This window comes from Mustela putorius, unplaced genomic scaffold (genome assembly GCF_011764305.1).
Source record: "Mustela putorius furo isolate JIRA1106 unplaced genomic scaffold, ASM1176430v1.1 tig00000095_pilon_pilon_pilon, whole genome shotgun sequence".
NCBI lineage: Eukaryota > Metazoa > Chordata > Mammalia > Carnivora > Mustelidae > Mustela > Mustela putorius.
In genome coordinates this window covers 37,422,271-37,434,022 of record NW_025421280.1, presented here as the reverse complement: position 1 = coordinate 37,434,022, position 11,752 = coordinate 37,422,271, and the positions used below count along the sequence as shown (strand labels likewise).

The 11,752-nt window shown below is 47.4% G+C and overlaps 1 protein-coding gene across 5 annotated transcripts in view; it reads left to right on the top strand.

Annotated features, from left to right (window-relative positions):
- Positions 1-106: 106 nt before the first annotated feature.
- CATSPERD (cation channel sperm associated auxiliary subunit delta) overlaps positions 107-11,752 on the top strand; it is a 48,023-nt gene continuing 36,377 nt past the window's right edge. The window contains exons 1-5 of one of the 5 annotated variants that reach the window (XM_004771528.3): positions 426-577; positions 2,317-2,371; positions 3,238-3,314; positions 9,897-9,969; positions 10,684-10,798. In XM_004771528.3, coding sequence (XP_004771585.2) covers positions 504-577; positions 2,317-2,371; positions 3,238-3,314; positions 9,897-9,969; positions 10,684-10,798 — 394 coding nt within the window. In that variant the 5' untranslated portion in view covers positions 426-503. Of the gene's footprint in view, positions 578-2,316; positions 2,372-2,574; positions 2,801-3,237; positions 3,315-9,896; positions 10,056-10,683; positions 10,799-11,752 lie in introns of those variants that run through there. The other 4 variants (XM_045085900.1, XM_004771529.3, XM_045085914.1 and 1 more) reach the window with 4 other exon arrangements.

Here is an 11,752-nt window from a genome sequence, read left to right as displayed (position 1 = left end):
AGGGCTGTGGGCACGCCCCAGCGCCTCTGAAAAGGGAGCCCCTGGTGCTGCAAATGCAGTTGCGAGAACGCGTAGGCAGCCCTGTGCGTACACTTCGCTTAGGCGCGCGGGCGACACGCGCTCCGGCTCTGGAACGCGTCCTGCTTGGTGGACTCGGGTTTCCCGGGAGACACCGTGCGCATGCTCCAACGAGCCTGCCCACAGGCAGCTGTGCGCGCCAGCCTGAGCCCTCCCTGGTGGCGCGTTCGGGAGACGATGAACGCATGCTCAGACTGGGGAGAGCGTCAGCGGCGGTGTGCGCACAGCTCGGCGCTCAAGAAGGGGGGCGTGTTGTGTGTAGCTTAGGCGTTCCCCGGGAGACGAGGTGCGCATGCTCAGACGCCAGCAGGACGCCGCCGCCCGCGGGCAGCTGCGCGCTCAGGTTCAGGCTGCGCATGCGCAGACTGTGAGGCGACACCCAGCGGCGGTTGAGGCGCATTGGTGGCGGTGGTTCTTTGTGCAAGATGCTGGTGTTGCTGCTGGTGGCTGCGACGACCCTGCGACTCTGCTTGCTGGCCAGAGCTCAGCCGCTGTGCCGGTGGGGCTGCCCTCCCCGGGGAGGGGTGCTGCCCGGGGTCGCGGAGGGGGCCGGCGCGTCCCTGAGCGGAGGCTCCCCCACCTCGTTAAGGGTTCCCAGTTTCTTGTTCTAGAAGTTGAACTTGATGTTTCCCGTCCTTTCACCCCAACTCCCTCCAGCCCATCCCCACGTCCCCCCCCCATTGCCATTTCAAAGGTTGGGCCCGATTCCCACTCTGGGAGCCACGTCCGCTGCCGCCGCCCTGGCCGTGCGCTCCCCTCCGTCGCCCAGTCCCGCAGTCAGGGGGATCATCGGTAAAAGAATCTGACCCCGTCATTCGCCTCCCCGATTCTCTGTGGCGCCCGGGAAGAAACCCAAGTTCCTGAATCCCCCGGCAGGATCTGGCCCGGGCGTTCTCAACAGCGGCGCTGCTGACGTTGAGGACGCTTTGGGGTGGGGCCGTCCTGTGCGTGTAAGATGTGGAGCAGGGTCGGTGGCCTCCACCTGCTGGGTGCCGTAGTACTTCTATCAAGAATGTCTTTAGGCACTGCCTAGGGAATTTGAGAACCACCAATCTGGTGCCTGCCCTTCCCTAAATCAACGCCCCAGTCACAGCATCCCTTGAACAAGCCAAAGTCTGGCCAGCCTTGGGGACAGGGGAGAGGGTGCTTGGTATCCTCTCTGCCTGGCACACTTTGCTTCCAGATTTCTCCATGTCTGGTTCCTGATCCTGGCTTAGGTCAATCGGATCCTGACTTAAACAGCACATCTCCTTATTTAAAGCACCCCCCCCGCCCCGCCCGCAATGGCTTTTTCCTAGCAATGGTTAATTTCTGTTATTGTTTTGACAAATTTTTGTCTGATGTTGTCACTAGAATGTGAACTCCATGAGGATGTGGAGTACTTATCTCACTCACTCGTTACCCAGAACATTTTTAGATTTCAGTGTATATTAGATTAGTGGATGCTGTGTGGAGGGTGCCACAGGGATTAGGGAAATGTGAAAGCCCAGTTCCTGCCCTCAGGGAACTCCTGCCTGGAGTAAGCTGTCCTATTCTGCAGGGCCCTGTTTGCCCATGAAATAGTAAACGCGCCCTCCTGGTGCATGACCTAACTTGAGCTTTACAACAGTTCACGGAGCAATGATTCCTTAACTTTACTTTATTGATGTGAAAACAGATCCAGTGAAATTAAAGACTCACCAACCTAAAGGCACATAGCTAGTAAGCAAAAAGCAGTTTTCCAGTACGATTTACCAATGGGATTTGTCCCAGAGTTTGGAAAGATGGGTGATACCCAATTCTCCCATTTCCTCGCACTGGTTCTCCCAAGTGTGGTCCTGGACCAGCAGCATTAGCATCACCTGGGAATTTGTTAGACTTGGACCTACTGAATCAGAGACTCGGAGGTGGGGCCCAGCAGTCTACCCTTTATCAAGCCTCCAGGTGCTTCTGGCGCATGTCAAGCTGGACAAACTCGCCAAAAGCTATAAACCATACCAACCTCCTCCAGCTGCCAAGACCATCCATCTCCCCACCCCTGGCCTGGCCACAGCCTTAAAAAAAAAAAAAAAGGAGAGCGAGAAAGAAGACCTTGGGGTTGAAGTAGGAGTTCCTAATCTGAGATCTGCAAATGAGCCTTTATGAGCTCTCGGAAATTAAATCTCCATAGTTGCATGTACATGTGTGTGTACCCTGGTAGGAGTCATGCTGAATATTTGGTAAAAATGACAGATGGTCTCTCTTGTCACTTATCTCTAGTAATCACATAGTGAGGACAGGAAAGGTGTTTCATATCAGACAGCAAATTCAAGGGGTATGTGGCTCCGTACTGCTCTTGCTCGCTCGCTCTCGCTCTCCCTCTGTCCTCTACTTTCAGAACTAACACTCAGTATATCTCGGTGCCCGTGATGTGTTAGGTATAGAGCATTATCTAATTCCTACCATTACACTTGGAAGTAGGGTTTAATCTTTCCCATTTTACTAAAAAAAACTTGCAAGTAATCAAATGACATGAAGAAAGCCAGGAGATGGAAGTGGATTTAGAACTCAGATACTCCTTTTCAGTGTTCGTTTGCTACACTGTAACTCTGGAATAATAAGAAACAAACCGTTACATGGCTTGCCTGAGGTCCTGCAAGAACAAACTTTTTTTTTTTTTTCACCCCGTGTGTGCCTACAATGCAGGAAGAAATATTTCACCTGTTAAAATATGTTTCCTGTCGACACAGCCTTATTTCAGAAGGTGATGTCTGCATTTCTAAATCATCTCCAAGCGCCTGGTCCCTAACATGTTACCTTTACAATTCCTCACCCTCTGGTATCTCTTCCAAATAACTCATGATCTGTAAATACATAGTAACATGGACAAGGAATGTGATATCAGTAATTATCCTGTTAATCTCTCTTAATTTTTTATTTTGACATAAATACACAGCAAGTGGCAAATAGAGCACAGAGATGTCTCAGATACTGCTCACCCAGCTTCTGTACCCTCCTCCCCGCCCTCCCCTTGACATCTGACGTCACCAGAGTGTACTAGGAAAACAGGAGAATTACATTGCATTCCTATTACGCACTTGCCTCAACTTCACATTTACAGTTTCAATGTTCTATATCAGGAAATTATTTTTCTCAACCGTTCATTATTACTGATATTATTGTGTGACACTCTCTCTCTAGGACCAACTGTATTTTTCATCTCCGAGAACACAGTTGATTAAACATCCTTGCAAGAAAAACGTAGCCCTGTATCTAGGGTAAGTGACCGTTTTAGGTACTGTTAACTTCCTTTTTATTAAAATGTTAGATTTGACCTCATTCATTCATTCATTCAACAGACATTAAGGCAGATGGGTGTTGCTGGTTGCTGGCCTGTAGGGAGTTCATAGTCAGGGTGAGGGTCAGAGGAAGAGAAATGAAGAAATCAGCAAATAAAAGAATTACAGTGTGGTATGGTATCACCTGTCGCATATCTTGGATATAATTAACCATCATGGGGGGGTGCATTCAAAGGAATGGGGATACTCTGCCCAGCGTGCACTTGGGGTCATCAGTGTGCAAGGTTAGGAAACCAGTTGTGTACAGCATACTGAAATGTTTACTCCTCATCCTAAGGGCAGTGGAGGGTTGGGAGCTATACAGTTTGTGTTCAGGAGGATTTCAAGAGCCCAGGCAAAAACAAACAAAAAACAAACAAACAAAAGAAACACAATAAAACAACAATGTGCTAAAGTCTAAACAGAAGGCAAGGCTATAAACAGGAGGAGACACAGCAGGATGTGTCAGTTCTCCTGGGGTGTGGAGATCGGAGGTAAGCGAGCCGTCTAAGATGGCCCTCAAGTTTCTGGTGTAAGGAACAGGGAGGGGGAGAGAGTTGGCCGTGTGGGGTGGCTTGCTGCTTGCGAGGCATTGAGGACACGTGAGGCCAAAGCTGGGAACAAAAGGTCTTCTACCTGTCTGTGCTATTTCTGGCTGTGGGCTGTCACCCAGTGATCTCCTGTTCATCAGCCGGAGGTTCTGGTGAATCTTGATTATACAGAGCATGTGGGAGAAGAGAAAGGGAAATGGGAACCCAGGAGACCCAAGAAGCTAGGGAAGCCAGGCACGAGGGAGGACAGAGGGATGTCACAGAGAAGTCAGGGCACGTGGTGGGGAAGCAGCTGGCAAAGCAGTGGGACAGACAGGAGAAAAAGCAAGAGCAGAGAGGTCCAAGGTTTATGTCACTCTCTCCAGAAGCCAAGACATCCCTGTACCTGGTGCAATGTGGATGAACCCGGAGGACGTTATGCTCAATGACATAAGCCAGACCCAGAAGGACCCGTCCCGCAGGACCCCACTCCCTGGAGGTCCCCAGAGGAGTCCCGTCCACAGAGACAGGAAATGGTGGGAGCCAGGGCTAGGGTAGGGGTGGGGAGTCTGAGTTTCACAGGGACAGAGTCTCCGTGTGGGGAGATGGAAAGTTCTAGAGTCAGAGGGTGGGCGTGGCTGCAGGACAGCGTGAGTGTGCTTCGCGCTGCTGAGCTGGACATTAGAAACAATTATAATGGCATATTTTATGTGTATTTTATCACAATTAAAATAAATTGTGAGACACACATTTTATGTTGTGTGTGCTGTACTGCAGTTCAAAAAATTAAAATTTTTAGTTGATTAAAATTAAAGGCAGTGTAGAAGCCACGCAAACGAAGCACATTTCAAGCACACAGCGGAGCTCGTGGCAAGCGTGTGGGACAGCCCAGGAGCAGAATGGTCCCCTCATCATCTCTGCTTTAGAGCAGGAGTCACAGACAGTGGCCTCCCCGGCCAGATTCAGCCCCGCCACCTGACTGTGTGTGGCTGGCAAGTTAAGAATAGTCTTTATAGGGACGCCTGGGTGGCTCAGTTGGTTAAGCAGCTGCCTTCGGCTCAGGTCATGATCCCAGCGTCCTGGGATCGAGTCCCATATCGGGCTCCTTGCTCCGCAGGGAGCCTGCTTCTCCGTCTGACTCTGCCTTCCACTCTGTCTGCCTGTGCTCGCTCTCGCTCGCTCTCTCTGACAAATAAATAAAAAATCTAAAAAAAAAAAAAAAAAAAAAAAAAAAAAAAAAAAAAAATAGTCTTTATATATTTATATGACTGAAAGGCAGTCAAGAGTAGAACCGTATTTTGTGGCAGTGAAATGACATGGAATTCAAATTTTGATGTCCATAATAAGGTTTTAATTGTCCACAGAAGCATTTGTGCTATAAGAGCAGAGTTCAGCAGTCCAGACAGAGGCTCTGGGGTCCCTAAACTATGGCCTTTCTGTCCCTTTACAGGAAAAGTTTGCCAGACACCCAGCTTAGAGCATAACATGCTTAAACGAAATCCTGATCCCCACAGCACACTGGAGACAGAGAGGGTCTGATTCCAACAGCTTCTGGCAATGAGACGTTCTAATGCTTAATACAGTGATGAAAATGTCACTTTTCTGCCGGGAGCGCTGGTGAGATTGAGGACAAACATGGATGAGGCTAAGTGGGTTTGGACAGTTTGGCAGGATCTGTCAAAATGTTCAACACACATTCTCAGACACAAGGACCCCATTTTTTGGCAGTTAACCTAAAATGTTGCTCGTGCATGTGCTTCCTGAGCCCTTTGTCCCATCTGGAACCTCTCCCTGGAGGGTCCTTTCCTTTCCAGTCAGGGGGGAAGAGCATTCCAGGTGGGAGGGACAGCATGAGCAAAGGCCCTGAGGCAGGACCTCGCTTGATTTTTGGAGGAACAGCTCAAGGACAATGAGTGAGGGGAAGGAGTGAGATGTCGACATTAGATCACGTGGGGCTTTGTAAGGTGTGGTGACACCTTTGGATTTCAGTGAAAGCCACCAGAGATTAAGCAGAGGAATGAAACAATCTAACTTCTTTTTTAAATGACTGTTGATTGTTGGGTGACAAACAGGTGGCAGAGAGGTGAGAGGCAGAAGGACACAAGTGAGGGGCTGAGGCTATAGCACAGTGAGAGACCAGAGAGGCAGGATTGGAGGGAGATAGGGTTAGGAGAGTCAGACATGAAATCCAGTGGTTCAGAGGAGGAGTGGGCTTGGGGGCAATCAAGGAAGGCTGCATGGAGGAAGGGGCATCAGGGACTAGTTGAAGCCCAGGTAGGATTTCAGTCCATCAGGGTGACAGTGGGGAAGGTCAATAGTGCTGAGGGCAAGAAGCCCTAGGGTAGGGAGATGGGTAGAGTTCAGATAATGGACCGCCCTGCAGGCCAGTTTAGAAATCTTGGCCATGATCCTTTAGGATATAGGTAGCGAGTCAAGTTTTCTAAGTAGGACTGTGGCCTGGCTAATGCCAGCAGCCACTGCCTTCGGAGCTAGCTGTTCTCTTTTGCTATAAAATCATGATATGCCTAATTTTTTAAAAGATTTAAAAACATATTTATTCGACAGAGAGAGGGAATACAAACAGGGTGATTGGGAGAGGGAGAAGCAGCCTTACTGCTGAGCAGGTAGGCCAACACGGGGCTTGATCCCAGAACCCTGGGATCAAGACCTGAGCCCAAGGCAGGCGCCCAATGACTGAGCCCCCCAGGTGCCCCAATATATCTAATTTAAACATGTTTCCTATTTCTTTCCCATGTTTACAGATATCCTATTTTGTTGACCACATGCCAGTCTTTTGCCAGACTGTCTTGAGAGTCTCCTACTTTCAAATTTACTGTTTTCAAACCTTTTCTTTTTGTTTTTTAAGATTTTATTCATTTATTTGAGGGAGAGAAGCACAGAGCCTCACAACTCTGAGATCCTCACTTAAGTTGAAACCGAAAGTCAGATGTTTAACGGCCTGAGCCACCCAGGTGCACCTCTAATTTATTGTGTTGTGTCTAAAACCAGACCAAATAAAATTAGAAGGAAAGCATATTACTGAGATATTTGAACTTTAGCCTGTGAACAAAATTGTTGATTTTGCATGTGCTGAGTTTGCAGTCACTTCCTTCTAGGTTCTTTTATTTATTTATTTATTTATTTATTTATTTGACAGAGAGAAATTCTCACAAGTAGATGGAGAGGCAGGCAGAGAGAGAGAGAGAGGGAAGCAGGCTCCCTGCCGAGCAGAGAGCCCGATGCGGGACTCGATCCCAGGACCCTGAGATCATGACCTGAGCCGAAGGGAGCGGCTTAACCCACTGAGCCACCCGGGCGCCCCCCTTCTAGGTTCTTCACTAGGTTTCTAATAGCTAAGGTTCCTGAAAAAGTGAACCATTATATATTTATTTCAACCCCAAACTTGTTTCTTTATATTTTTTTCCCTAGTGACCTAAAGAAGGTCTTGTAGGTAAAAACAGTGTTTGGGCATCAGAGCCTAGTATCCAACAAAGGGGTACCAAATGCATGAATGAATTAGAGTTTGTTTTAAAAAACAAAAAGGTCAAAATAGGTGAAAACCTTATAGTAGTTCAGAAAACTTTTGTTTAGAATACTTAGGAGCACCTGGGTGGCTCAGTTGGTTAAGTATTTGACTCAGTTTTGCCTCAGGTCATATCTTGGGGTCCTGAGATGAAATCCTGTGCTAGGCGTGGAGCCTGCTGGGCATTCTCTCTCTTCCTCTCCCTCTGCCCCTCCTCCCCAACAACACCCCCTTCTCCCCCAGGCTCGCCCGTGCGCTCTCTCTCTCTCTCTTAAAAAGCAAAGGGAGGCCTAGGTGTCTCAGCCAGTTAAGTGTCTGCCTTTGGTTCAGGTCGTGATCCCAGGGTCCTGGGATCAAGTCCCACATCCGGCTCCCTACTCAGTGGGGAACCTGCTTCTCCCTCTGCCTGCTGCTCCCCCTGCTTGTGCGGGCTCTCTCTACTCTGACAAATAAATAAATAAAATCTTAAAAAAATTTTAAATAAAGAAAAGAAGAGAAAACAAAACAAAACTCAAAACAAAACAAACCTCAGTGACAGATTCTAAAACAGAAACAAAACCCCAGGGCACCTGCCTGGCTCAGTCCATTAAGCATCTGATTCTTGACTTTAGATCAGGTCTCAGCCTCCGTGTCATGTGCTCAAGCCCCACACTGGGCTCTGTACTGGGCACGGCCCCTACTCAAAAAACAGAGAGAGCAAGAGAAACAAAACCTGAAAGTAAATAAACAAATAAAATAATATTCCTCGGTTTGTGCTTCAGTGTTCCTTTCTCCTCCAATGTTTTATTGGTTTTGATGTCGACTGTGTATTTGCTGAACGTTTTCAGCCCTGTAAAAGAGACAACATAATGGTAAAAGTAACAGAATCGTATCACTCTTATTTACTTTGTATTGGAGTTCCCAGCCAATGCAGTGTGACTATTAAATACATGAAATGTAAAATCCCATTGGAAAGAAAGAGACAGCATTTGCCAAAACCAAGAGTGTCAGCTCCTTGGAGTAATATCTGAGTGCAGCAGGAGGGCCAAATACAACACAGACGTTGAAAACATCAACACCTCTCTTGTAAGCTAGCCATGACGACTCAGAAAATTAGTTACGAAAAACATCATTCCCATTAGCAACAAACACGTTAAAACCTAAGAAATAACTTGCAGTTCCTCTCTGTCTAAAACCATAAGACTCTCCTGGAGGAGGCAGAAGCAAAAGACCTGGATAAGGAGGCAGTATACCATGTTCAAGGATGGCCTTTCACTTCTTAAAACTTTCCTGTCCTGAGGGAACACATTTTTTCTTTCACGCATACACATTCCTGGTCTGAAACCTTTGACTTTAGTGGGGTCAGAGCCATATAAATGACAAAGCTGAAGTTCATCCTGAGTAAGGCAAGCTGTTGCTTAAAGTACTTTTTATATAATTTTATATTTGACATGGTCACACTTCTAAAATATTATTTCAAGAAGTCAAATACCCAGTATAGAGGTTTATTCATGCAGGGGCGCCTGGGTGGCTCAGTGGTTTAAAGCCTCTGCCTTCGGCTCAGGTCATGATCCCAGGGTTCCGGGATTGAGCCCTGCATCAGGCTCTCTGCTCAGCAGGGAGCCAGCTTCCTCCTCTCTCTCTGCCTGCCTCTCTGCCTACTTGTGGTCTCTGTCTGTCAAATAAGTAAATAAAATAAAATAAAATAAAAGTTTACTCATGCAAAGATAGATAAAACCCAAACCTTGGGGACGCCTGGGTGGCTCAGTGGGTTAAGGGTTAAGTGGTTAAGGGTTAAGTGATCTCAGGGTCCTGGGATCGAGCCCCGTTTAGGGCTCTCTGCTCGGCAGGGAGCCTGCTTTCCTCTCTCTCTGCCTGCCTCTGCCTACTTGTGATTTCTGTCTGTCAAATAAATAAAATCTTAAAAAAGAAAAAACCCAAACCTTGTCTTTAAAAAGCAGGGGCGGGAGGGGGTGCACCTGGATGGCTCAGTCAACTGGGCATCTGATTCTTGATTTCGGCTCAGGTTGTGATCTCAGGATTGTGAGGTCGAGGCCCATGTCTGGCTCTGTGCTCAGTGGGGAGTCAGCTTGGGATTCTCTCTCTCCCTCTGCCTCTCCCCACTGCTCACACACACACACTCTCTCTCTCTCTCAAATAAAATGTTTTGTTTAAAGATTTTATTTATTTATTTGACAGAGAGAGATCACAAGTAGGCAGAGACGCAGGCAGAGAGAGAGAGAGAGGAGGAAGCAAGCTCCCTGCTGAGCAGAGAGCCCGATGCGGATGCGGGGCTCGATCCCGGGACCCTGAGATCATATCCTGAGCTGAAGACAGCGGCTTAACCCACTGAGCCACCCACGCGCCCCAATGTGTTTTTTTTTTTTTAAAGGAATTTTGTTTGAGTAGAACATTTTTAGAGTGTCTGACATTATCCTTTTTCTTTTCTTTGTGAAATTGTCCTAATTTAACCCTTTTCTTGTCTTTCAGAAGACAAGTCTTTTTCACGACAGATAATTTCAGAAGCAGTCTCTTTCCACTTTGCATCCCTGCAGCCCTGAAGGTAGTTGTTTTACTGAACCGTCTGAAGGATTCTCAACATAAGTAACACTCCGGGAGAAGTTACAGTTTGGAAAAATAGCACACTAGGTCTGTTTTTGTTAGTTTGGGGGCTTATATTAAAAAATACCTCTAAAAGATACTGAGAGCAATTTCTAAGCCAGAAGAAGGGTTGATTGTATTCTGCCCTCACGACTAAGATAGGCTTTTTCCTTTTTCTTTCACTGAAGCAGAATTGTTGGAAGTGCTCCTTATGACTGTTTGTGCATGATGAATAGATAGATTATATGCATTAATTTCAGGGCTTCCCTAAATTGTCCTAAACCAAAACAGAAAAAACCTTTACCCTCTCAGTAACTATCTTGAGAAATTCTACCGCTGGCCCCTACACTAAAGAAGGCTTTGCCATCTATTGAAAGACCAGTGTTTCTCTTATAAGCAACACATTTATCGTTTCTGTTCATCGTTCATAATTTACACTTTAAGCTTTATCCTCAGAGAAAGTTTTGATAAGGAAGAAGGAGGTATCTGAGGGCACCAAATACCAAATCTGAGCTCTCAGTTTTGGTCCCAGGTGAGCCCAGAATATTCAGTTCCCAACACCGAGGAACCAAACAACTTGTTGGCACACATATTTCTTAAATGTGCATCTAGACGTCTTAGTTTCCAAACCGTCAGAAAGGATGCACTTCCTGATACCCTGTGTCGTTATTTTCAGGTTGGCACACCAGAATTAACATCAGCACATATCGCTGACTCAGTATTGGTGTTAGTAGTGAATCAAAAAGTCTATATTTATGACTATGAAGCCAATTCCTGGAACACATCTCTAGGTATATGTGTTTTGTATTTTTTCTTATTTTGTTTGCAATCCGCCAACATCCAAGAACAGGTTTATTAATTTTGGAACTAGAAACAAAGCTGCTCCTTGGATGTTCAGCCCCTAGACACTACCTTGTCCTTTAAAATTCAGATGAAAATTGTTCATACGGTGGGAACCTCCTGTTTCTGCTAGGGATTGTAGTTACACACCACAAAAGCCTGCTCTGACGTGATTGGAGTAAATGAGGGACTTCGGCGGGAGTTGTGTTAGGGTGGGGGTCAGGGAGGACCGAGGAGGGCCAAGTGGCTCATACGTGCTCGGTGACAAGGCTGGGCGATGGGAACATTCAGTCCCACCTGCTGCCCATTAGGGACAGGGAACAGGACAGAAGGTAAGCTGTATGAGGACAGAGAAAGGAGAGAACCCTCATGCAGGAGGCCAGGGGAGGAGGTCAGGAAGGAAGAGAAGGGAGATGCCATTCTTTCGGGAGGAGGGATGGTTGGGTACCCGTTGTGATGAGGAAGGGGTCAGTCTGGGGTGCCTGGGTGGCTCGGATGGTTCAGCGTCTGACTTTTGATTTTGGCTCTGGTCACGATGTCAGGGTCAAGAGATCGGGCCCTATGTTGGGTTCCACACTCAAAACGGAGTCGACTTCTCCCTCTCCTTCTGTTCCTCCCCACTTTCCTGCTCTCTCTCTCTCTCTCAAATAAATCTTTAAAAAATTTTAACAAGGAGAGCACAGGCAAGAAGTCAGTTCATGCTTTCTCAACCCCAGCACTGCTGACATTTAAGGCCAGGTCGTTCTCTGTGGGGTGGGGGGCCACCCTGGGCACCGTGGGGATGTGGGGCAGCATCTCTGGCCCATCCATCCCCTGCCAGGAGTGAGCCTCCCCCTGCCATGTCCTGACAGCACAAACGTCCCCAGACATCACCCAGTGTCCCCCCCGGGAGTCAAAATCTCCTC